The following is a 26,575-nucleotide window of genomic DNA, read 5'->3' as shown; positions in this document are numbered from 1 at the left end:
TTGCCAATCATGCTCTTCCCAGGTCCTTTCTGTTATTTTTTTCAAGATGGCCGACGAGAATTGGCGGTTACTGTGAATGTAATAATTTTTTATTTATTGTAGAGTCCTGTATCGGAGAGTTAAGAAAATCATGGTCGGCGGATCAGGTGTGGTTTCATCTTTTGTTGATATACCTCTTTTCATTTCCTTACAACTACGTTACACGTACAGCTTTATTTCGACAGCCTTGAGAAGAGTTAATTTGCGTTCTGTTTTCATTTTCAGTCAGTGGTAAACCTTTCAAACCAGACCCAACCTCGTATGAACAGACAGGAATTCCGTGGTAAGGCACTGCTTTATGGATATCTGTCTTTTTGTGACCAGGGCACAAATATCTCAATGATATAATTGCCTCAGAGTCAATCTGCTCTACAGTTTTAGCGAAGATATCGATGACGTCACCTATTGATATTAATGTGTCAACCAGGGGCTGGTTGCTCGAATCTCTGGTTAGCGCTAACGGCAAGATTTCCGCACAGGTCCCTACTTCATTATGCATACACTCCTTTGTTTCAAGAAAACAATAGCGATAACAATAGACGTCCTTTGGGACTGTGGCGCTTTGTTCTTTCTTTTTAGAGGTTTTTTTTCTAAGTCTATATGGACTTTAAAAAAGTCGGTCGAACTTCTGTCTGAAATACGGAAAATCGAACAGTTTTTCCTGCAATTTCGGCACTTTTCCTGCAATTTTACCCATTTTTCAGTTTTAGAATAAGCGCAAGAAGTGGAGTTTCAAGCAATCGTTGTAATAGGGTTCAGATTCGCAAACATAACAAACAAACCAAATAAAAGTACTGTCATAAGAAATTTAATGGCTACCTGCTCTTTTTATCGTGAAATTGTTCTTCCTGTCTGCTTAAAAATTCGCTGAGACACTGCAAAGTGTATATTTTCTTCCTTTCCTGTATTTAGGATCACGAACGGTGCATTTAGAGGGATTTTGCGATTTATCGCTCTTTGTAGAGATCGGCAATATGCTCAATGATACTTCCAAGTAAATAGCTTTGGTAGAGATCCATGGATGTTCCCCTACGAGGCATACTTCGTTTCACTCCCCATCATGTCTTTTCAATGCCCTGCTGTGGGCTCGTTTGTCTGGCCATGGGTCGACGAAGTTTAGGCGATGGTTAACTGCGGTGAGATGATGTTAGCCCTTGTCTTGTAGGCAGTTGTAAACTTTCCGGCCACAGGTAGCTAGGGCTAATATTTTTTCAAGGAAAGTTTACGGTCAGAAAATTGATATGTGTTCTGGCGGATTGAAGGCTATCCATTGCAGTTTTTTCTTGAGCATCGCGAAACAGATCCATCTCCCGATGCGGCACTTTGTCTTTGCCAACTGACTGCGTTTTCACACAGGTTTTGGACACGGAAGACCAAAGTAAATTGTTTTCTTTGCACCACTCTATGCTCAACTCTGGAAAGGCTATAAAGCAGGGACAATTTCCAAATGATCAAATCTTCCATTGCTGTGACCCTTTTACTTCGGTAGCCATCTTGATTATTACGAAGACACAAGTTTGCTTCAAAAAAAGGGATATATGAAACGATTTTAATTGCAATGAACTCGTGCATGAAAGTTTCCCATGAAAGATGCACCAATCAGACTTCAAGCGTGGTATACTCTTCCACGCAGTGAACTTATAAGTGTGCCGCACGCACGGGGCATGAAGGAAAAGCAGGTCACAGTTCACAGCAATACTGGAAAACCTAAAACTATCACAGGGACTAACCTTAAGCCTAAACAGTGCCTTTAGTCGTAATTAGGGTTACGGTTAGCATTATTAAAGGGATTGGTTCTTTCAAGAATAGTAAAACAGGGATCTCTTAACGGTAACCTACAAGTGTAAGTTCGATTGTAGGTGCTCGGCGCGGCACGTGTATATAATTACGTATAATTGTTATGCAAATAGTCAGCCAGAATTCAAAATAAATATCATTTTCAAGGTGCGAATTAGCAACTTGACACGTTAGCTCAGTGGTAAAGAACAGGCACAAGTAATCCAGAGGTTTACAGTGGGTCGGAGTTCAAGGCAAGCTGCGAGTGGGATAAAATGGCAGAAAAAGCCGAGCGGGGTCTGGAAATAAGAACAAGACGAAGGGATCCATAGAAAGAGGAAAGCTGAGCCAAAAACGAGTAACGGTGTGGGCGATGAAGGGAAAGAAGAGAGAGAGGGAGGAAGAGAAAAAATGAGATCCGTTTTTATTCATCCCGTAAGTACAAATTACCCATGTATATATTCGGTTCTCTTGGGTATACGTATTGTTCTACAAAACAATAGCGCGAATGAATAATTAATTTATTCTGCATGCATAATGAAGTAGGGACCTGTACGGAAATCATTCCGCGCTAACCGTTGGTTAAGAGGTATCAAAACCTATAGGTTTCCATGGTATTTAACACTGGTTAGCACTAACCATTCTTCGAGCAACCAGGGCCAGAGCCTTATTGGATGCCGAAACAAAAATGGTGGTTGGCAAATATCCATTTATGTCCAGAAATGCACCTAATTAGATGCACGTCCAATTTTGACATTCCGACACGAAGTGTCCTTTTAAGTCTAGGCAGTTGCTACCTATTTTCAACAACAAGGTGAGGATAAAGGTTAGCTTAGGGTAAATACAGCAGTTAATCTTTACTTAAAGAGCAGCATTTGGGGGACACTTTGTGACATTTTTTGTCCGTATTCCGTGACATGAGTGATGTTGAAGTTGGGGAGAAGAGCAAGGGGACACTTCGTGACGCTTATTGAAATCCGCGTGCATTTAATTATGTGCATTTATGGACATATCTGCACTTATGGCCTTGCGCACGATGTTGCTTATCACTGTGATATTCTATGATTTACTCAAGTTCGGTTATGTTTTATTGTCCACAGATGCCCACTTAGTTTGTGATTAGTCCAAATGTGTGTTGACAGAAGACAAAACTTTTGGTATTTTCAAGCTAAAGGCACATTAATTTTACCAGCGCAAAGGGAGACTTAAATTAATTTTTAAAAACACTCACAAATCCGCACTTACGGCGTAACAAACAAGTTGATCGTGCCTTTCGTGCCCTTTGAACAGGGAATCCAAATATCGTGCATTTCGTGCCTTGTTCTCGTTCACCGATCGTGCCTATGGAGTCTTGTTATCGTTCCATGATTTCGTGCTTTTCGTGCCTTCGTTTGTACATCGTTCCTTTCGTGCCTTAATTTGCATATTTCATACATCGAGCCCTTTATCGTTCCTTTCGTGCTCAGATTTTTCGCGCGAAAGCCGTCGCGTTTATAACATTTGCTGTAACTCCCATTTGATGCCAAAAAAAAAAAGACAAAAATAAAAGTAATGAATGGAAAATCATGTCTCAGTATTTTCTTTTGGTAATCCCATTGAACAGTTATACAATCTGCGTTTCCTTGCACGACGCCGCAAATGCAGTAAGTACTCGTAGTATAAAAGGATGAACACTGTCAAACAGAAAGAGTTGCCGCAAGATCAACAAGTTTGCACGAGGTGAGTTTTGTCCCTGTCTTCGCTTTAAAAGAAAACTTCTCACTTACTTTGCCTAACTATTTGCTAAACTTCATTTAATATGATAAAGATGAGCTGAGATTGTTTCTGCAAAGCAACTTTTGGAAAGCCAATTTAGCGCTTATCGGAAATTTAATCTCGGCTGCAACAGGCAATCAAAATTATGGTTGGATTGTTAAAATCTTTTCTCGCAAACCTCGATTGGCATTTAGTGTGCTTTCGATTGGGAAATCCGGATTTAGATCTTAAAATCCGGATCTTTTGACGTCTTTAATCTACAGAACGGTCGATTTGTAAATTACGGCGGATTCTCGGGTAACTCAACGATCAATTCGCCCGACACTTGATATAATGATATCGCTGGCAATAATTCAGACAAAGAAACAAGAGGTCCAATGGTAAACAAACAGCCCAACAGAACAATTTTCATGAATGTCTTCTCGAACGTTTCTTGTATCGGCCCGGTTCCGGTTTTGGGCGCGATTGAGTATTTCTTTGGTCACGTAAGCCTGCGAGCGCAGGTTATGGTCATGTGGGCACGACAGCTGAGAACGATAAGGCACTATTTGCTCTTAAGGAACGAAAAATGGAACGCATTTGACGAAGTGGGAACGATAGGAACGATAAGAACGGGAACGAAAGGCATCATTTAGACCACAAAGATGAATTTTTTGGGTGGTAAGTCAGCGTGACATTGTAAACAAGACCTTTTATCTTTAACCCTGCTTTAAAGAGAAAAGAACTGACTCGTAACGGTAAACACAATCTATGTGCATGGATTTTTTGCCACGATCTTCGTCTATTTTTCTTTTAATACGAAAATTAAGAGGATTAAGTCCGGAGCGTTTTTCACTAAGCAGAGGGAAATTTTTGAACCTGGCTTTTTGCGGACTCTGATCTCGATTGCCCGGGTGCTCGGCAATAAACAACCATCATTTACAGATTGCACATACTTTCTACAATATTTTCCCAAAATTTTATGACCCTAACCTTGTTATAAGCGCCAAAATTGAGAGTTTTCTAATGTCACTCAAAATGTTACGCGAGTGGTAACCAACATCATGCGCAAGGCCTTATGAAAAGAAATTAGTCGTCAATGTTTGTAAACAGATATCTTCCCTATTCTGACGACCTACATATCCCAAAGAAAGAAATACTTCAGTTTTAGCACTTGTACTGCCAACAATGTTTCCGGACACACCTCACTGAATTCAGCTGTCAGTGTACAGAAATGGCACAATATTTTTGTTCGGTTTTCTTTTTTGGACGCCAGATCTTTGATAAGAAATAAATACCGTATACATTTTATTGCTTTCGAAAGCAGTATTAAGTCTATACTTAAACAGAAAAAACGAAATATAAAAGTTTGTTACAATTTCTGCATTTGAGAAATACTGCGCATGTCATCGCATGACACAATGTATGTGGGAGCGGATTGATTTTGGAAGAGTCATGTAGCAGAAAAAAAACCTAAACAGTAATAATAATTAAATTATTGAAACATTATGGCTTAGACTTAATGTTTATGATACCGAACAATAGCAGGTTACAAGATTACTGGAGTAAATTGTTTTTGTTTTTTGGCTTGGGTATCAAAACAATCACATAATATGTTACGAAAGCTGCTACGCTACTGTTGATGAATTTTGAATGTACATGTAGCTTAAAAAGTTACTATAATTATTCAAAGACCCAATGCTTTAACACTTCTTTCAAGTTTGTTAATGAACATTACCCTTCAAAAAGTGTGGTTACATTGTGTGTTGTCCTGTTGCTCTGATCTCCCCGACTTCAACACAGAAAAGGGCTAAACTACATACAGAATACAGCGCTACTTTTGCACAAGTATTTCTCGAATAGTTCACTGGCTTGCTAGTGAAACGAAACAAGCATTTCCTGAGTTGCCCGGTGACTTGCTAGTTACAGTTGATGAGCTGCAGAGCCACTAAGCCAGCCAAAAATATACCTTACTAATTATTCTTAAACACTGAATTTTACTCTGACAAGTTGAAAGCCACCAAGCCACTCACAGGTAGATCTCACTCTTTCCTTAAACTTTAAACGTTACTGGAGAGCCATGTCAGTGATATAATTATTGCTTCAAAAATGGCCCTGTCTTCTATAGTATTTCCCAGCAAACAGTGGCTGACAATGAACATGGTGTCCCATATTAAAACTCTTCTTCTCAAGTAAACAAAAATACCAGTTGCTGGATTTACCCAAACAAGAACAATGCTTAACCTCTGCTAGCCGGGTAATTTTCAGAATTTGTGTACACAGTGGGAATCCAGCCAGATACCAAAGTCGTGGAGTGATTCGTATGAACAGGAGTGATGCCAAACCTTTCACGGATCAACGTCTTGGAATCCCAGGTACTGGGACTGAGTCTGAGGCTGACCAGCATCTGAAGGGCCTGGTAAAGAATCAGTTGGACACAAATATCACACTGCAAAGGTACTTGTTGCATTAGCGACTTTGATGATGATGAATGCCAATTAAAACAACACTTTGTATCAAGCAAAAATGCATAAACATGCAATAATAATTATTGTTAATCGCAAAGAGGGTCTGTTTGGTATCTGTGGAGGCAACCTATTTTGAAAAAGATATCTGCAACAATTATTACTATTACTTTGCTTTATCTTCCATTCTTACAGTAACTCAATCACCGCTAAACTGGCTGCCATTGTCTAACTGGTGTTAATGACAGAGTAAAATCTGGGAGTGCCATTCTGTGGAGGGAAAGAAAATTAATTTATTGGACATAGGCAAGCAAGGAAATAAGTGATTTTTAGTGTCATGACTTGTTTCTTTTATGTGCTGTTGCCAATGAAAGAAGAGATATATTTATTATTATGACTTTGTTTCCTCTTGTATGAAATCCCGCGAGGGCTCCCCCCTCCTCGGTTATGTAGCTCAAGTAGAATGTTGACTTAAATTTTCTTAAATTTGTTCATTGATTTGCAGCCAGCTTTCCAGGAAGAAGTCTTTTCAGTCATCTTCCACTTATGCACCATTTTGCCCTGATAGAAGTGGTGCCTTAAGCTTGGAAGATTACCAGTCACTACAAAAGCATGAACAGTATGCACAGACCCTTAAGGAGTGTGGCTTTGGTGATGAGGAAATTCAGTTTAAACTTGAGCAAGAGGGTCATCTTCCAAAGGTGAGGGCTGTTTGTTAAACAAGATAATTTGGATGAGGATTTTTTGATATCTGGAATTATCAGCTTGAAGCAAGTGGGATTTGACTGTGAATGATTCCACTAAAGCCTCGACCTTTATTCCCAAAAACCAAATTCAGTAATTGCTTTATTAAAATGCATTATTTCAGAGAAATCTCACCGAAAAGGCAGATGTAAGGTCATGTAAACTAATATACGTTTCTTTAATTTTAAACTAGGAAAAATATCCAAAAATGGTACATTGTAATCAACTTTTATAACCTTGAGTAATGATGTATCATACGTTAGCACACTAAGCCTTCTGAAAGTTAGAGAGACTGGCTACAAGAAAACTGTACATTTATTTACCAATCCTTCTATATGGTTGTTAGGGGTGGATACTAACCAAAAAGCTTGACAACAAACTCAACACCTGTGATCAGTAATATTATTCTGGGCTTCAAGAGACTTGTTAACAAGTTTAGTTCAAGTATCATGCTTTCTTCCTCCTTCTGCTCCTTAAACGTAAGGCGAGTCATCCAGAGCTAGTGTTTCATTACCACATTGCTGGCATAACCCGGAAAGGATGCCCACCCACACCAGAAAAGAATACCTAAAATGTAATTTGGTACATACATGTACAGTGTAGTAGGAAGGAATGCAAAACGCTGATGTCCAACTGCAGTGCAGGTGGATGATGGCAATAATGATGATGATGATGACAATGACAACCACTAGCCTTCATCAACGAGGTCAACTGTTTACGTGTCACCTTTAAATCAGGATGTTCTGCTTTGAACATCCTGCGGTTTTTTTTTTGTAGCTTTTCAATCCTTACTGTTTTGATGAGTTGTTCCCTCAGCTGTCTGCTATCATGCTCTTCTCTTGTTGTTTTTCTTGGTCATGGGCAACCATACATGGTATTTCTTACTTGGACTGAACATTTAACCCTTTCCAATTGTCTGTGAGAGCTTCCTCCTGTAGTTAATTCCAGGTGTAATTCATGTACGTAACTCATGGATGCAGGGGTTGAGGAAGTTGCTACAACTGACGTGAAACTGAAAATAGTCTCGACAGCCTGATAACTGAGTAAGTCTGATGGACAGTAAAGGTTGTTGTAAGGCCTGAATACATATAAAATGCAGTATTTCTGCCTGAAAAATTTAACAGGCACCAAAACGAAGTCGATATGGGGCAAACCCCGCCGCTGAACAAGAAAAGTTGAAAGACCTTGAAACAAGAATCAAGAAGCACGAAGAAGCTCTATCTGTGCCTGATTTATATTCTAATGTGCGAGTACTGAGCAGACACGCGCTGGAGGTGGAGCAGTCTCTACAGAAAGGAACACCAAAGGGAAGCAGTTTGAGCCACTTGGTGCAGCAGCAGCAACAACAAGGTGAGCGAGCTGTTAAACCGTGTATCGTTACCTGTGGAGTCTACCAGTAGCTCGTGACGGTGAAGCGTTTAATTCTGGTTCAGGGTTGGGGGTTTTTAGTTTTAAAAAAATTCTCTATTTGGATGTAACGTAGCTCGTGCATTTTCCCGCGCGTGCAGCTTCGATCTTATTTTTGCCCATATTTGGGCATAAAATTGGTGTCCTAAAATCTCCAGTTTTGTTCCAAGGAAAAGGGTTGCAAATTTCACGCTTCAAGGTAATGTGCTTCTGAGTGTACTTAGAGGCAAATTGCATCACTTCAAACTATAAGTTGGAGCTATTCTAAGTGTTTCACAATGTTTATGTTGTACAATATGGGCGAAGTATGTATGCTACAACCAGATTGATATGTACGGATTTGAAGCAAAGAGAGAAGGAAAGATTCACGATTCACTGTTGTTTGTCTACGTTGTCGTCAAAACCTGAAAACTGGTCATTTTACGTTGTTGTTTTGACGAGAGAAATGTACAAAAATGCGTGCTGCAGGATCTTTTTTGCGAACCTGTACCCTTAACTTAAAGTGGTTTGGAGAACTTGTCCCCTCTGTTAGAAAGCGAACACCTCAGTGCAAAATTGACTGTGCTGTTTTTTTTATTTTATTTTATGTGCTACTTAATAATTATAACTTTCCTTGCATGCAAAGTTGGCGACCAAAAATTATGACCTGGCGACCAAATTTTCCCCATTAGTGGCCAGCTGGCACCTGAGCAAAAAAGTTAATTTCAAGCCCTGCTGTGTTTCGTTTTCACACGGCGCAAGCGAACGCAAGCTTAATTAAGCGCAAGCACAAGGAAAAGGAGACATTTTTATCATTGTGCTTATGCTTTCGTCAACCCCGTTTTCATGGTGAAACAAGCGCTCTTATACTTAAGCTTGTGCTGCTTGTTTCGCTAGTGAAAACCTGGCTTTAAAGTCACTATTGATTAAGTTTGAGCCCATGGTAAATGTAGAATTTGATATTGACAGCCTGCAAACTTTTTACCGTCATTATCCGGCAAAGTACCGGTTCATTTATTTTGGTAAATCGATCAAAATGTTCACCCACACAATGGACTAGAGCTAGGATTAGCAAACTTTTCTCCAGCATTTCGATTATATTAAAGTTTGCTCTGTATTAAAAGGAATCATTTGGGAACAAATGTTGAACTCAGTTCTGCAACTGACCACAGAGAATGTACAGCGGGTCCTTTTGATTAATTGTGTTGTATTCATTTTACTTCATTGATACTCTGTAATGTTTTCCTTGTAGCCACTCCAGTTAACGACCCGTTGCTACAAACACTGCTAGAACAAGACAGGATTTTGTCAAAATCCAAACAAATGCCCTCGTCGTCAACAATTCAGAAAAAGAATTCAGAGTTTTCCAGTAGTAATTCGTCAGAAACAGTTGATAATAACAGCGAAGGCTGTTCGACTATCAGTTATGAACTGGCTGATGAGGGTTGTAGCCAGAGTGGCGCTTTCAGTGGGCAGGGCGAAACTCACAGTTTGCTCACCAATATCCGGTCTATCGACGAGAGGCAAATTATCGAGAATCGATTGTCGTTGGATCAAATAAAAGAAATACCAAAGTTTATGAATTATCAGCCAGGAGAACCCAATAAGGTAAGTGGTTTTTTTTTTGTTTTGTCTTGTTTTTCGTTTTTGTTGTTGTTGACTTTGGTCAGTCACAATTCACTCTTGACATTGATTGTCTCACTATAGCAATATACAGTATTTTCCTCGGTGTTCGTCTGGCTGTTGCGTGTTCGGCTCGTCGTCGTTCTTTCCGTGATCACGTCACTTCGGTATTTCCCGTCCCATTTTGATTCGCTTTGTATCAGCCTTCGTTTCGTTATCGTTTGGCCCAACCCTCCATTGTCTTTCCTTCTACAGATTCGATCAATGTGACGAGTGCCTTGGAAGTGTACTCATGTCTGAGTTTTGGGAATTTGCTATGCATGGGAGTAGTATTCTATTTAGGAGCTGGATAGTCACAGCGAAAGCTCCATTTTTTAACTCCCACAGACATGTACCTTCCATTTAAGCAAGGATGTGTTGACTTCTGGAGGCAGCGTGCACACGAACGTGGTTTCATTTCTAACCGAATCGTTTTCGGTGCGGTTACGCCTTCTGTTTACGCGACAGCGATCGAGACCGTTGGTGAAACCGGGTCGATTTGAAGACGCTGCCAAAAGTGGAGCGTTTTCAAAACGATTCGGTTTCATCTGACCTGTAAACGGCGAAACCGCATCGATTTAAATACGGTTACTATTTTGGCAAGAAATTTGAATTGTTCGGTTCAAAATGGTGAATTTAGCACGTAGTGCAACGCTCGCTTATACCATCACGACTTGGATTTTCTGGCGAAAACGGTTCCGTGTAAACACTTCAAAACCGCATCGATTTTGACGCGGTTTCGAAGTCGTGAAACCATATCGATGTGAAACCGTGTTCGTGTAAACGCTGCCTGGGAATTTGCTTTTTTTATTTATTTTATTTTTTATATAAATAAGTTATAACATTTATTCGTGACACTGCTTACAAAATACATTAAATAAGTTACTTACACTACTAACATTACCAATTTCCAATGCTTATTACTATGTTAATGATTATTTATTTTACACACAAATTAAAAAAAGGCCAAACAGCGGCGCAACTGCTGATGGCATGTATGATTCTTAGTACTGATTATAAAAGCTTAGTATAAATATAAGCGTGTACGTTTACAATTTAATACGTTCTAACACCTTAAACAGTTACTTTTACAACACAACACAAAACTTAACTTAAAAAGGAAAATTATTCGTCCATTTGTTATAAAATGTAGATAGGTTATTGTTCTTAGTATAAATGTATTTTTCTGTTTGGTATTTTATCTTAAGCTTAGATTTGAAACCTTCAATACACAGAAGTAAACGTTTGCTTCTGCAGTACGTCCCATAGATAAAGTTCACCGATTAATATGAAATCGTTAAGTAAGGGACTTGACGATGAATCTATGCTACCAATTATGATATCCTGTAAATTAAGGACTTTGTTTTGTTTTGTTATTGAAAAGGCGTATTGCTCGCAATCTTTCCAGAATAAATTCGAGTGCGGACAATGGAAGAGAAAGTGGTGTAATGTTTCAGGTTCTGTGTTGCAAAAAGTGCATTTATCTTGCTCAGTATAGCCAATTTTATATAATTTTGTGTTTGCATAAAGTATCGAATTTAAGACCTTGTAGTGGAAGGCCTTCACATAAGGTTCAAGAGCCACTATATGGGGCAGAGTGTAAACAAGTTCCAAGTCATCTTCGGGATAATTTAAATTCTTGTTTCAGTTTATGTGCATTGTTTGGAAGTTGGGGTTTATTGCTAATAATAGTTTCTTATTTATTACATTGTAGGATTCGATGTTGTTAAGGTTAAATAAAGGATCACTGACAGAATATATTCGGAAATCGAAAAATGTCTTATAAAAAACTGGTTTGCCATTTATTTTTATATCCTTATTATTCCAGATCACGGAACACCAGTCTTTCTAGTCTGCAAAATCATTGCGGAATTGTGACTGCCACTGTAACAGTTCTCTGTAAAAAAGTGATGTTATAGAGAGGTCTTCGATGTTGTAATTGCAACTGAAAATTAGAGGGCCTCCTAACTCTTTTAAGAGGAACATTAAATAGGTTTTCCATGTGGCTCTATTATTACTGAAGGTTCGCTTTAACCAGGCGAGTCTTAAAGCTTTAATCAAGCTATCTATAGACCCTATTCAAAAATGGCTGCCTTTAAATTATTATTTTGTTCATATTCAAAATAGCCCGGCTAACGTCGTTCAGGAGAACAAATTCTTTAGAATTTTTGTCTCAAAAACGAGGTTAGTTGGGCTATTTGAATATGAACAAAAGAATAATTTAAAGGCAGCCATTTTTGCATAGGATCTATATCTATCATTTTTACACCACCTGCTTCGTAATTATTGATGACGGACAGCCTCGTCACCTTGTCTTTTCCATTCCATAAGAAATTATAAATTATATGATTCACTTTCTTGATAACATGGGAAGGGGTTGATAGTAATGATGACGTGTAGACGACCAATTTAGAAATCAGCTGGGATTTAATTATAGCTACTTTCCCATAAACAGAGAGCCCTCTAGAAGACCAAATATTGGTAAGCTTCTTCATACTATCAATTTTATCTTGGAGGTTCTTTTCATAGAGTAGCCTCTGATCATAAGTGAAGAAAACGCCTAAGGCTTTTATTAGTTCACTTGGCCATTTTATTCCAAGTGGTTTTATGCCGTTTCCTTTAAGAGAACCAATCCAAAAGCCTTCAGTTTTTGAGTTGTTAATCTCTAGGCCGCTTAGCGATTTAAAAAGCTCAAGCTGCTGAAATAAATATTGAGCCGAATTTAGATCCGAAAGAACTGCCGTTGTGTCATCCGCATATCGGAGAAGGGAATGTGCTTAGTCTCACATGTTGAATCCAAATTCTGCCATTTTTCGAAAAAGAAAAAAATCCTAGAAATCCAGGCAAGATATTCTTCCTAATTGACACCGCTCAAAATCACTTAGCTGAACTTTTTTTTTGCAGGTCTTGTTCATCAAGAACCTTCATCACAAGACAACAGAGGCTGACTTAGTGTCACTCTTCATAAGATTTCAGGGTAAATCAGGTTCTAGAATCATTTTCAGATTAATGAAAGGAAAGATGAACGGGCAAGCGTTTGTCACTTTGCCAGGTGAGATGTGTTGTCAAGTTGTTGTTGTTATTTCGTCGGCAGCTTAAGTTAAGAGCATACCGCTTACCGTAGTCATAATTGCTTTTAGTTTAAATACACAGGTGATTATACAGAATCGTGCGCTCTCATTGGCTCGCTCTCTCGGATTATCAGCCGATAATCACTTCGACAGACAAAATGGCTGCCAGTAGTCGTTTTGCCACTGTAAGTGAAGATGATTTCGCGTTGAAATGTTTTTCTTTTCTCTTTTTTGAAATAATCACCTGTGTATTTATACTAAAACAATTATTCGCCTCAGGCTCAGTCATTATCGGTGAATATTCATCGATAATCACTTCGCCTTCGGCGAATAATTGTTAAGTAAAACCCTGATGCTTTTCGAAATAAATGTAGTGAATATATATCAAATATTCCTTCCCCATGCAATCAGCCTTACTATTTTTAGCTTCAGAACAATTAACTATTGATGAAACTTAACAGTTTTCATGACCTTTCCTAAAAGCCTAGGGTGGAAAACGAAGACTTGAATAATTATAAAACCTCGGAGGAATTGCCAAACCTGCTGTTTACGTCGTCTTCAGGGGTCTTAATGTGGATCAGGTCAAAACAATTTGAAAACGTTTTAGGATGAAAATGCACCGCACGGTTTTTGCCGAGATGCAAAAAGGATGAAATTTCAAGACGCGTTAATAGGGAGTTGACAAAGTCAACAAAAGCATCACTCCAAAATATAACTTAGCGCGCCATCGCAAGTATTTCGCGGTTATTCCATCTTGTCCACCTTGTGCAAGACGGGGGAACTAATTATAACCTGTATTTGGTGATTCACGGTTTTTTTTATGGAAATTCGTGCAGCACGATTATTTCTCGTTTTTTTTTAATCAGTTATAATACTGACTCTTGCTTTGTTGCGTTATTATATCGTTGCCATGGCTGTCGTCTTTGCTTAAACTCGCTTATGTGGATGGGACCGTGTTTTTTTTTGTCAGTTTAGCAAGGCGTGCAAAGCGAGGGTAGAATGGATTGCAGGTGCCAAATGTAAAATATCCTCGTGTTATTGTTAATAAAAGGAAATGCTAATTTGACCAAGTGATATTGTGCTTTAGAAAACGGTCTTTAGAAAATACGCGCACTGATTGGTAAAAAACCGTTTTTCCATAACTCGATGGAGACAGAACTAGCACGACCTGTTGACGTAGTGATGGTGCGAGCAAAGAGAATTTACATTTTGATAATTAGAGTTAACACGTTGTTTTCTTTTTTCTCGTCGCGTTGTTTTCTAAAAGAAATAGAAAACATGTACTCCGTGTTTTTATCGAGTTATACAAACACTCGTGAAAGTTTGGGAAAACTCGAAAAAGCTGTGGAAACACTCGCCTGTGGCTCGTGTTCCCACAGCATTTCTCGTTCTCCCAAACTTTCACTCGTGTTTCTATAACTCGATAGAAACACGGTACATGTTTTCTATTTCTTAATTTAAGTATCGCGATATTTCTCTTAAAGCCCTTTCTATTGCAAGAAGCTTTCTAAACTGCGAGAGCACCATTTAATAAAGGGTTCCTTGGCGACAATAGGATTTTGTCCCAAGTATCATTGTCCTTCTACTTGGTTGACTCTTTGCGATTGAAGGTAACAAGCATCCTAGCCCCTATGTAAAAAGAAACGCTCTCGCGTGTTACTCACGCGCTTACTCCGAGAGGGGCGTTAAATCCGTTATTGCGTAGTTAAATCATATGACGCTGTATTTTCCCGAATTTCAGATATCCCTTCGGCAACGGCTGCGTTGAACCTTGTGAACGGCTATATCTTCAAAGGAAAACCTGTGATCATTCAATACGGCAGACAAAGAAACGAAAATGATAATGACAGACCAGTGGAAAAACCTCTTTAGGGAGTGTAGACATGTAATAGATGCAGGTGAGTTTTTGCATCGCAGTCCAGTTTCTTTATATTGTGCGGGCGCGTACATGTATTTGCGCTGACAAAAGCTACAGTCTGTGTCAAAATTCCTTGGGACAGTACACGAATATATAGATCTGAAGCTTCCGCGGCGTACCCTCCCGCGAGTTTCTGAACCCATTCCTTAATTGGCAAAACAACGTTGTGGGAGGGCAAGGTATTGCAAAGTGTTTCAACAATTAATTTTGTCCGAGGCTGTAGCCTCCCAATTAACATACAAACTAAAATTCATAAATGACCAGTTCTTTTAAGAAGAAAAGTGTAAAATTGCTTTTTAGAGGAGAAAAATCGTATAGCTCCTTTTGTCCTTAATTTTTTATTGATGTTCTTATGTTATTTTAGCTTTTTTTATCTATATTTTTATAGGCTCTTAGAATTTTAGATTGTATTGTAAGTATTTTTAGATTTTTTTTCACGAAGGCTACAGGTTTGTTAGTGCTTCTGCACAATTACACTGCATGTACTACTACCTTCCTTAAATAAATACTTCACTTTCTTACATGCTATTTATAAGCCGACGTTCTGGGACATTTTAGATGAAGAGCTGAAACCATTTTCTCGAATCCCGCCGGTATTTCGATGATGCTTCGTGTTTTGACAACGAAGATGACGTCGGTTCAAAACAAAAATTGCAATTAGTCAACGGTTATTTCCATTTTGCCGCGTTTTTCCGACGTTGTTGACGAACAAATTCGCAGCGAGGTTAATTAAAGTAAAGATCGCCAACGCGCATGTGCTGACCTTCATGCACGAAATCTTGAAACTACAATAGTTGTGACAAGTTAAATTTTTTTCGGCGCCTGAGAGGGTGGTTAATTTTTCGTCAGGTGGTGGTGATTTTGTGTTCTTCAGTATGTTTAAAATGAAGGTCTTTTTGGGGGAGTGGTTTTGGAGATTCAGTTTCTGAAATCCTGGCAAACATCGTGATAGTTAAGTTAACGGGAACGTTAACTGAGAAAGCCTATCCCTCTTGAAATAACAGACAACTTATTCTGTAACTGCAAACGATAAATGCATAAACCTAAGAGAATGTGAAATTCCGTAAAAACAGGTCTGCGTAAAGTCATGCGCAACTTGCTCAATTAAGGTAGAACCCAATTTTACTGGCACTCACAACAGATTGCTTCCATGAAAGAAATGATATATGAAATGAATCATAACTGCGAGGATCATAGCTTTACTTGATTTCATATCCGCAGTTCAGTACATGATTCATTTCATAGATCATTTCGTTAATTTATTCATTCCTCACGGGTAAATTAGAACCCACAAATGACTAGCTCCCAACGTCAGTGGCTTCATAGCTCAGTTGGTTAGAGCGTCGCACCGGTATCGCGAGGTCACGGGTTCAAACCCCGTTGAAGTCCTGAACTTTTCAGGCTTCTACGCTATTGCTAAAATGGCGTCCATAACGGCGAAGATCATAGCTTTACTAGAGTGCTTCCTTGTTGCTAAGCAATTATCCGGTCGGAATGCGTGGGCCGACATATTCGGTGTTATCGCATACGAAAGTCCGGTGTTACACTATAGGCAGTGGCTAGACGTTTTTCGAGTTTTTACGTTGTCTGGAAACCTCAGCGGCTCGGCGATGTTGTTTAGTTTTTACCGACTTTTTTTCTGTTTTCAAGAATATGAGCCTTAATCTAGCTTTGCTCCTGGATGAATCAAGTTTCTAGAGCTGGGACAGACACTGTGACATGAATTTCCACATAGTACTTGTTTTTTCTTCTTTAGCCTCCTGTCTTTGAGAACGGTGTGCCGCGCTTATTTCTAAATGAAATCTCGTCAACATTTCACAACGTTTAAGTTTGTCGGAAGACAACAAGACATTCCAATTTCTTTTAAAAACAATCATGACGTCTATAAGTAAGGCAAATGTCTTTGGTTTCCTGAGCAAAAGACAGCGAAACCGGCCGCCTTAGTTTTCTGTTAAGTCCTCTTTGATTTCTCAGAGAGCCTCACCACCTTTACATTTGATTTTTTATCATCTGTACTATTGTTGTGCGCAAGATGTCGGAGAAAGCCAATTTAACTGCATCGAAACTGGAAGGAAAGGTAAACTCATTCGATTAAAGTGAAGAGTGAGACGTCAGTTATAAGGCTTGACGCTTCCTTTTACAATATCCGCTCTGACGAAGGAGTAACGCTCGAAACTTCAGCTTTCGAATTTCTTTATGGTGGTCAATTTACCATATCGACTCCGTTGATTAACCTGTTTCCCGTCGTTCCATTCCCCACCGACGCAGCGCCCAAGCTTTTTTAGAAACTAAACCCCTTTATCCGTTTACATCCAAGATTTCGCCTTCTTTAAAGCTGTCAAAGTGTACGGCTGAATTTTCAGAGGCTGACGGTGAGGCTTTGGCAATCAAAGTATCTGTCAGCAAGTCAAAACAAACCTTGGAGTCCTTGTTATCCTTCCTCACCTGTCTTCTTGAAATGTGTATTTTGCGGAGAAATGAAGTGTAATGTACTTAAGTTGAAAAGCTTAGCTCCTTCTGCGGGATAATAAGGCAGAATCAGGAAGTCAATTCAATTTTATTCTGATCTGGTGGAACATGGGTTGTGTACATTTTTTCCCATTCTTGCGCTAGAAAATGCAAAGAATTTTCATTAACACGTCAGAAGGAAATGTCGCCCCCAGTCCAGACTTCGCGAAGGAAACCGATTTTGCATCATAACGGGGCCGAATCTTCAGGAAATACGTTTAGAGTGGGTTTTTATGTAAGAATCGAGGCGCTGTTCGCTTTAAATAGATTTCTTAACGGCATCAGTAAGTTCAGTGGAGGAAACAGTGCATCGGTTACCGAGGTTAGAATTATTTTCGCTTAATGGTTGACACTTTACAGCGAGACAGATCATCCAGCGTCTGCTAAATGATTACAGCTCCTTTTGCTTTGGTAGGTAAAGTACAGTCATAGTTTTATATATCACTGTCTAACTTTTGGGAAGAATTTCTCTCCCACCGTTTCAGGTGACAGAGAAACATCAAGATGTCCGGCTGTGCCATTAGCGAATACAAAGCCCAAAATAAAGGCGCTCTTCGGTTTTTTCTAGGTTTTTCTTTCCCGTGAACTTAAGCAAATTGTACGGAACGACTTTTCATTTGCGAAAAACTAACCTGTAAATCACAAAAATTAAAAGTCATCTGTAAATTCTTTTTCTTGTTCTTTTTATCAAGTGTCGCACATTTTGCACACCACATTTTTTCCCATAATGATGGATTTATCTAAAAGCCGTGAAATCTTTCTTTTAATTTAAAATCGTGGAAGGGGGAAAGATCACTAAACATGAACACCAAATGGCAATTTTTATTTGTGGTTTAAAAAAGTGTCTGCATCTTTGCTGTGGATTTCAAGTGTGTTTAAAAGCTATGGAAATAGTATCTGCTCAGAACCTTTTGCTTGGAATATAAGGAACAGAGAACTTTAAAGATTAGAACTTTGTAACCCGAATTTGTCTTTTTTTAGATTTGCCAGCGTTTGCTATGCAAAAGACAAGAGGTTAGTTTCGCCACTATATGAAAGTCCCGGGGAGCATTTCACTCAATAATTACTTCGAAAATTTTAGATTAACACGGTCTTTCCGAACAGCTGCAGAGTTTTGTCGAAAATTTCCGTCAATTTTGTATGCTATAATTGTGCTAAGCGTTGTGCTGTTGTGATGCCCTCGAGCGCATTTCATCGTGTTGGGATCAATCTATTGACCTGCTGAATTCTTTTCCTGAGAGAGGTCAATCGCTTTGATTTTGTTGAGGCACAGATTGTTATATACAATAAGAAGTGGTCGTGGCTGCCTTGAACATTTCAATCGTGTTACCTTTGTCATTTTGTAAGCGTCCAATAAAGTTGAAGATAAGCATGGTAACCAGTACTAAAAGCGGTTTACTTTCTTCGTTAATTCCCACGGTGGAAACGTTTTTCTAAACTAGAAAAAATCTTTTTTGTTTCTGGGCTAGACTTTCTAAAGTAGTATTTATGACTTTCACTCGTGCTTTGACCATTCCTTCATGTTTAGGAAAAAGACAAGTTGTCTTTTTTTTGTAGGAAAAACCGTGTCTTTGAGTTAACGTGCAAGACTTTCAAAACAAGTTTTTTTTTTCCAAGATGCAGTTCATTTCCTTCTTGTCGTGTTTGTTAACAGTCTCAGTATTTCAGAGAGACGAAAGCCTGTAGATGTACATTATTCAATTCACGCTCGGCGTCATTTTTTCTTCCCATTGTTTATTTTGCCTCTTACGTCTTCATTATACTGTAAAACGGAAATCACAAGGCGTGAATAATCCATTTATGGGAATTTTCCAAACTAACGTCTCTACAACTGTTTACCACGAGTGCAATAATTTCCTGAATTGATTAGGCGTGAACGGGATGTTTTCCTCGCTGTCAGCTTGCCGTTCGAGGGTTGGTTGGTGGGTGGATGCACACAATTTACCCTCGCGTTTCTGACAGAAGCGACATAAGTGCAGAATTGTCCTTTGCGATCCCGTTATGGTCTGCAATAATCCTTTTAGCAGCCGATATCCTATTTATTGTGAAATCCGATTCCAGTGGCATTCGTGTCAAATTCCACCATCATTATTGTCTGGCGAAGTTGCTTCGGCTCTGGCGATCACTTATAGTCATTGCTTTTCAGCCACTTAGTCAAGAATTCTATTGCTTTTTAACCTTTCAGTAAAAAAAAAACCACTTTTTTCAGTGCGGGAAGAGTCTTAACACAGCAACATAAGCCTGGAGCTCAAAGGATTAATTGTCGAAGAATTTATAAGTTTTCATGTTAAACTCCCTCGCGTGAGAAGAACTCGATTGATCACATTTTTGTAAAATTTGCCATTAATCTTGTATTTCCCGTCTGTTATTGAATCGAAAATTACGAGACAGAAGCATGAAAATGAAAAATGTTCTTTTGACTTTAAAAAACACCTCGCCAGTCGAGGTCGAATAAAAGAGTAAGGTGTTGATTGTTCGCGCCTTTCCGGAGAGATTGTCGATGTCCTTGTGGAATGTCCATATCCTGCCCTACTCTATTATGACGATTGCAGCAATGGTCTTTACATTTCAAATGCGGTTTTGCTTTTCCTGTCATCAGAAATTATCACAATCAAGCTAAAAGCGGTCTGTAAAAGGTCCCAAGAATATCTGTGATCTCAGAAGCGTGTGGGTCACATAATTTTCGAGGTAGTTTGGTTCACACAGCGTTCAGGATTAACAAAAAAACTCGCTGTTTGTAAATAATGGTCCTCTTCTTACTTTGCCATTGCTGAACTGTAAGATCGTTGTATTTTATTCATCAGAGTGAATTTCTTCTTGTGTAGAGTCTACTGAGCATTCTTAGTGTCACGAAAATTTGGCTAGATCCGGAGCAGCTACAAAATACTTGTCCATTCTTGAAGCAATCTCAGACGTGACTCGGCTTGTAGTTTAGCCAACCAAGATCCCGTTCGTTTTTCAGACCACACTTTGAGGCCATAAACCTGATTTGTTTTTCATCGCCTAGAGGACAAGAGGGCATTTAAGCGCTGATAAAGAAAAATATCAAAATGGGCGTTATATATGTCGCGATTACTGGAATACATAGGATTATTGGAGAGCAAGAACGTTTTCACTTTTAATTAAAACCTTGGGAGATGAAAGGTTGATCGAAAACTCTGCCTTAATGACCAACGATGAGGCAACTTTTTCGACCTTGTGGCTTTTGTGGTTAATGTGTCTTTAGTAGCGTCTCTGTCTAACCGCGTGAAAAATGGGCGAGAAAAAAGCTTGTGATCAAGTAGCCTTCGAGCAGCTTCTCCCAGCTTCTTATTTATCCAATGTAGAAGACAAATAGATGGGCATAAGAATTTCTTTAACCAATGTAGAACCGAAATTTGCGATGTTACCAGACAATCACAGTACGTGAGTAAATCGGTAACTGATCGCTTGCCAATAAGCAGTTAATAAAAAATCTTACCACAACCCAAAGACTATGATGGATTAAATGCAGCCCTTCTACTGATTAAGCCCTCAAGCAGAGAGTTAATTCCTTGAATAAAACAAAAAAAAACCCTTATTTTAAGCCGAGTAAGTAAAGCTTTCAAGAACATAAAACCTAAATTTTGTAAGTGTCGCTAACTCACACAAGATCCTAAAGGCTAAACAACTGATCGATATTTTCATTTCACTCTTACGCAGAAGATTGGCTTACAAAAAACACTATCCACACACTTCGTAGATTTCTTCCTTGCAAGGAAAAAATAAGAAAACTGAAGATACACTTTGAACAGCGCTTGACAGCCGAGTGGGTAGGGGAGTAACTCTAAATAAAATAACTGTTTTAAAGTGGCTTTCATGTGACAAGGACGTTTGAAGTCTTAATATCTTGCATGTAGGCTTGCTTAAAAGAAGAGGGTACAGTGGAAAATTTACCAGTCATCTAACGGATCTTGAAAAGCAGTGACAGTGTTCTGTGAAAAGGGCGCCCTAACTTTGAATGTGATAGTGTTATGTCAAGTTTGTCATTGGTATAATTTATCTCTAATTTCAAGTGCCGTTTGAAAACACATATATTACCTTTCCGAGACACGCCGTAGCAATTCCGGCAAACCGAAGACTCCATGCCCAATGAAATGCTATTTAAGGTTAACTTTTGCACGTGTTCACTGGTGGAATTGACGGTGTAGTTTTTCGAAAAGTTTGTCTCTTCAGTTTACACTAAATCATTTCTTTTTCTCGCCGTACTCTCACGCGGATATTATTTCTACTCAACCGACATTCACATTTTTGCTAATTTCAAGCGCGTAGTGGTAATTAAAATCTCTGTGGGGTGGTTCACATTCAGATAATAACCTATGTGTTGTTTGCGTATCACTCCGCTGAATTGCATATGTAATCATCAATGGCCCGTCACGTATCGGATCTTCCCTCAAAATAATATAGGCCATCTTATAGATGGTAATTCTTTAATAGACCAATTCGGCTAACTCAGTGTTGTACCCAATTCAGATCCTTTGGAAATAAAACGATTTGCTCCAAATATTTCCATATGAATGCTACATTATCATGCAAATGTTATATAATGTAATACACAAAGAATCTTAATCCAGAGAGATTTGAATTGGGTACAATTGGTCTATTTGCGGTTTTTGTGACATTCGTTTCTACCGCATTGACTATGCACTCTCTGTTGATTGGCTTAGTAATTTGCGCGCTTTAAACATAAAGTGATGTCTTTCATTTCATTTGGCAACATAACCCAAAAAAAAAAAAAAGAAGCGCGGCGTTAAGAAGTTTAATTTAGGACTACAGTACTCTTTCTAACACAATTACAGTTCAGTGTTACCGTGCGGGAGCGAACTCTATTTCAGTGGGTGCCCAAGTAATTTTAGATCATAACTTCGCGCGATAAACCCCCCAGTTCAAAGCCTACAAACTTCGAAACCTCAGTTATGAAGGAATGAAGAACACAAAAGACCCTGATTCGTGTTTTCATCAAGAGCTCTCACCGCTTTATTCAATTCCTTTAACCAGGAGATACGTTTAATTAGTAGTTTCCTTAATTTGTAATTAAAACTTATAAAAACCAATTATAACGGACAATGTATGGATCGGAGTCTTTTGGTACGGAGCATGAAAATAAATATGATACAGTTTAGCGAGCAATAATTGAAGAAAGGAACTGGGTTTTCAGTGGTTTCAAGTTTTCTTGTGAGCCATTCAAATGATGCATGGAGAACCGAGCAAAAGTCGTTCTTCTAAGCGAATACCCTCTCCGGGAAAACGGTAAGGATACCGAGTTGCATGGAAGCTTTATTTCCTGTAGATGTCCATAGAGCTGTTAGCCAACAAGAGTTTGTTTTTCCGAGACCTTTGATTATACTTTTCGATATTTTTTGTTAGCCGTTTGAATGCTTTTAAACAGCCAACAAAATGTCAAAGACGTTCGTGTGTTTGTGGTTTTCCTTGTCAGGGAACGATTAATTTTCATTTATTTTTCTTTTGCGATTTCAACCGAAATCTTTTTTATCTAATTCCTTTCCAAGGTCATTTTAAATCATTAAAACTCATTTATGCGACACTAATATATTTATATTTAAGAAATACTCTCCATCTATTCAAACTTGAGTTTGGCGAGCCCGCCAAAGTGATTTAATTCTCTCTCGCGTTATTATAGTTTTTCCTCGACAAAAAAACGAATTCCTCAGTTTGGCGTTTACCACTAAAAAATGTTGAATCAGCGGCTCTATTTGTTTGGTGCATCGCAACCTTTCAATTCTATCAATTCAATTTCCCCTTGAGTGATTTTAGTTAATTAACAAAGGCTTTCATCCCAAAATAGGCGTATTGCAAAAATAAAATCAACACAAAGTTTTAACATTCCTGTTAATTTATCGCGTGTTGAGTCACTATATATATAATAGGTGTGTTGTAATGTAGTTGGTGGACTTTTGCCAATTTTTCTTGGTGATGTATATGAAGCTTGTCCACTTCTTCGTATTGACCAGTATTTCTCCTCTTCTTTTTTCAGCTATAACAAGTTAACTTAAGACACAAGAGACATTTTGGAACAAAATTCTCTTTTGAGCTGAGATATCAAAAAAAAACAAAAAACGAAAAAAACAGGGAAAGGGGAGTGAAAGATTTTCAACATAATGGAATCTACACTCAACGCCACATCTAACAATTCTCCGAACTATTCAGAATCCAAGACCTTAGGAAATGAACCACCGTTCTCTGAAGAACCACAGGGTCTTAAAGTATTTCGCTTTTTCATCTATGCGGTTATTATCGCTCTTGCTCTGGTGGGTAATGTGGCAGTTTGTGTGATATCTCGACGCAACCGGCGGCTTCAAACGAGTACCTACTGTTTGGTGATGAACTTGGCCGTGTCCGACATAGGATCAGTTCTTTGCCTGCCATTTCTGTTGCCAGAACTCTTCGTTGGAAACTGGGTGATGGGAGAAGTCATGTGCAAACTTCTCAAACCCAGTGTCGTGCTGTTCAACTTTGTGACGACCAACACACTGGTAGCTATCGGCTGCGATCGTTTTCGCGCCGTTGTGTATCCTCTCGTACCGCGCCCGTCAACATCGGAAACACGTCTAATCGTGTCAATCTTGTGGCTGATCGCTTTCGTATTCTCCTTACCCTCGTACGGAGCAATGACAGTAAGGAATTTTCCAGACGACCCCAACAGCTTCTTTTGCGTCGACGTGTTTTCCGACAACACAGAAACAGACGCGTTCTACCGACGTGTGTACACGGTAACCATGTACATTGTACAAGCACTGTCTCCCGTGCTTATCATTTCTATGCTTTACCTTAAGATCACAGCCACACTCAAACACATCCGTCTCATTCCATTAGCGCTCAGGCCCACGCGGTCTTGGTCGCTGGGCTCCACTCCCAGTGCAAGCCCGCGATCATCGGTTGCTTGCTTGAACAAATTGAACATGAATGCGTCAGGTTTTTTAAAGCGTCAACTGATGGAGAAAAAGTTTCTGAGGATGTTAATGACTGTCCTTCTTGTTTACGTCTTGTGTTATCTTCCGTTCCAAACGATGTACTTGGTGTATGAATTTCACCCAACGCTGTTCACCGGCCCGTACATGCAACCTTTATCTGAATTCCTGTACTTGCTTGTGTGGCTGCCGAACGCGTTGAATCCAGTTTGCTATGGTTGTTTGAACGATTATTACAAACGCGCTTTCAAAGCCTTGATTTTTCAGCCACGTAAATTCGTTCAGTCGTTGAGAGTGCGACAGAGTTTTTCGCATTCGGTTATGGTGACTACGCTCACTAAACGTCAAAGGTGATGAAACTGTAAAACGATTATATATACAGTTTGCAAAAAGCACACAGCGTGGGCGCGCGGTTTCAAGGATCTGGCGAGAGGAATACCTCCGTATGAACTCTTGTTTATCAGTTGTTTTCACTCATTTACGAAGAGAAGGCTGGCTGTGATGATGAAGACGATGATACACAGCAGTGATAGATGTGGTGAATCCCCTTCGATGTGTATAATCCGATTATATAGTGTTTTCACTCACGTGATCAGTAACCTTGTTTTTCCACCGAAACAAAGGAAAGCGTTTGCATGATAATAGAGCTCAATTTCCAGAGGGCTAGTTGGGGACACCAACATGGCCGCCGTGACGTCACGTGAAGACACTCTATACATATTGAAGTTTTCTGGGGGTGTATGTAGCCTTAACTTTCTTACGTAATCTTTATTCTTTTGGTCTTGAAGTTTTGTCGTGTGGTGTGGTTTTGTCATTATGTAGTGGAGGTTTTGTCATTATGTGACGAGGTGTGATGGTTACGTTTTGTGTTTCCGTCATGACGTGACGAGGTCTTTTTTTGACGCGCTGTGTTTGCATTTTATGTGGCGAGGTTCTTTTTTGATGTCGAGTTTCTCCCTGTATGTGATTATGAACACAGCACGTCAAATGAAGATCTCAACACATCATGATGGGAAACACAACACGTAATCAGCACATTCTCGTCACCAGAGCCTCGGATTGACCCAAGGCTCTGGGAAACTCTGTGTAGGAGAACATGCGCCGTAAGGTTCTTATGGCCAAAAATTGGCTATTTGAACCTTACGGCGCCTGCTCACTCCTCGTGCTAACATGAATGCACCAATTAGAGACGCTTTTGATTGTTCTTCACGAAAACCAATGAGAAGACACTTTGTTTCAGGGTTCCCCAGAGCTCTTCTCTCCCTCAGTCAAGAGAAGAGCTCTGGGGTCGAGATTGGTAATCAGCAAACCTCGTTACGTATTGACAAAACCTCACCACATAATGACAGAACCTCACCACATAATGACAAAACCTCACCACATAATGACAGAACCTCACCACATAATGACAAAACCTCACCACATAATGACAACCTGACCACATAATGACAGAACCTCACCACATAATGACAGAACCTCACCACATAATGACAGAACCTCATCCCATAATGACAGAACCACACCACATTATAATGTTGCCACAGTACACTATGACAAAACTCCAAAACTTCAGGACCAAAAGAATGAAGATTACATAAGAAAGTTATGGCTTTCCATATACGTACGCCTAAGCATACGGAACATTACGTTCTAAGTAAGAATGAGATTCATTTTGGTTATCACTGCTATCTGCTTTGACTAAATTTGAATGGCCCAAAACTGAGCCAGGGTGTTATGTTAGGAAGATGATGATGGCGATGAAAACGAAATGTTTAAAATGCTGGTTTTCTTTCAAGTGAAATACTGAAAAACGCCCATTAACAACAAGGTTGGTGTATGTTGCTCGCGCTATTGCTGGGGTCGCTAGTGTTGACAAGCCCTGAATCATTTCACATTTTTGTTGTCAACAGTAGCGTTTAATTTACAAGTTCGAGAAATTGGCTCAGTGACGAATACCCGGCACAAGAAGGGAGAATACAAAATGGGCAAACAGAATATTCCAAGAACGGCAACTAAATCGAAAAAATAGAAAATAGTATTATTTATTAACCATCAAAACATTTGTCATGAAGTTGTAACTATGTAATATGCTGTAGACTAGTGTATTTATAACATTGCTGATGTATGCTACTAGTTAAAAGAAATGTAAGATATTTGATTTCTAATCAGTGCCCCTGTGTCAAATACAGTTGACACTTTATTTATTACTTTATTTTTTTATTACGCCTCCTTAAAAAGAGTTACCTTGGAAATGAAAGAAAGAAGCTTAAACAGTCCCCTTCTGGTGGTTTAACCGCAGGTTTTCACGGTTAACAAAGATTGGAA

The 26,575-nt window shown here is 39.1% G+C and overlaps 1 protein-coding gene across 3 annotated transcripts; it reads left to right on the top strand.

Moving 5' to 3' along the window:
• Window positions 1-15: 15 nt before the first annotated feature.
• On the top strand, window positions 16-26,450 carry LOC137999893 (RNA-binding protein 41-like). Of its 3 annotated transcripts, XM_068845856.1 has the most exons (9): window positions 16-146; window positions 265-322; window positions 5,833-6,006; window positions 6,520-6,715; window positions 7,883-8,108; window positions 9,397-9,752; window positions 12,711-12,858; window positions 14,619-14,775; window positions 23,317-23,441. In XM_068845856.1, the coding sequence occupies exons 1-8, from the start codon at window positions 131-133 to the stop codon at window positions 14,747-14,749; spliced, it is 1,305 nt and encodes a 434-aa protein (XP_068701957.1). In that variant the 5' UTR covers window positions 16-130; the 3' UTR covers window positions 14,750-14,775; window positions 23,317-23,441. The 3 variants fall into 3 exon arrangements, with proteins under 3 accessions (XP_068701957.1, XP_068701959.1, XP_068701958.1); XM_068845858.1 differs by lacking the exons at window positions 16-146; window positions 265-322; window positions 5,833-6,006; ... (3 more) ...; window positions 12,711-12,858; window positions 14,619-14,775 and adding exons at window positions 17,340-17,714; window positions 18,285-18,317 and having other exon boundaries at window positions 23,317-26,450; XM_068845857.1 differs by lacking the exons at window positions 16-146; window positions 265-322; window positions 5,833-6,006; ... (3 more) ...; window positions 12,711-12,858; window positions 14,619-14,775 and adding an exon at window positions 17,340-17,714 and having other exon boundaries at window positions 23,317-26,450.
• Window positions 26,451-26,575: the final 125 nt, after the last annotated feature.

The sequence above is a fragment of the Montipora foliosa genome, chromosome 4, assembly GCF_036669935.1.
Source record: "Montipora foliosa isolate CH-2021 chromosome 4, ASM3666993v2, whole genome shotgun sequence".
In the NCBI taxonomy this organism is placed as follows: Eukaryota; Metazoa; Cnidaria; class Anthozoa; order Scleractinia; family Acroporidae; genus Montipora; species Montipora foliosa.
This window is presented reverse-complemented; position numbering and strand designations above follow the sequence as displayed.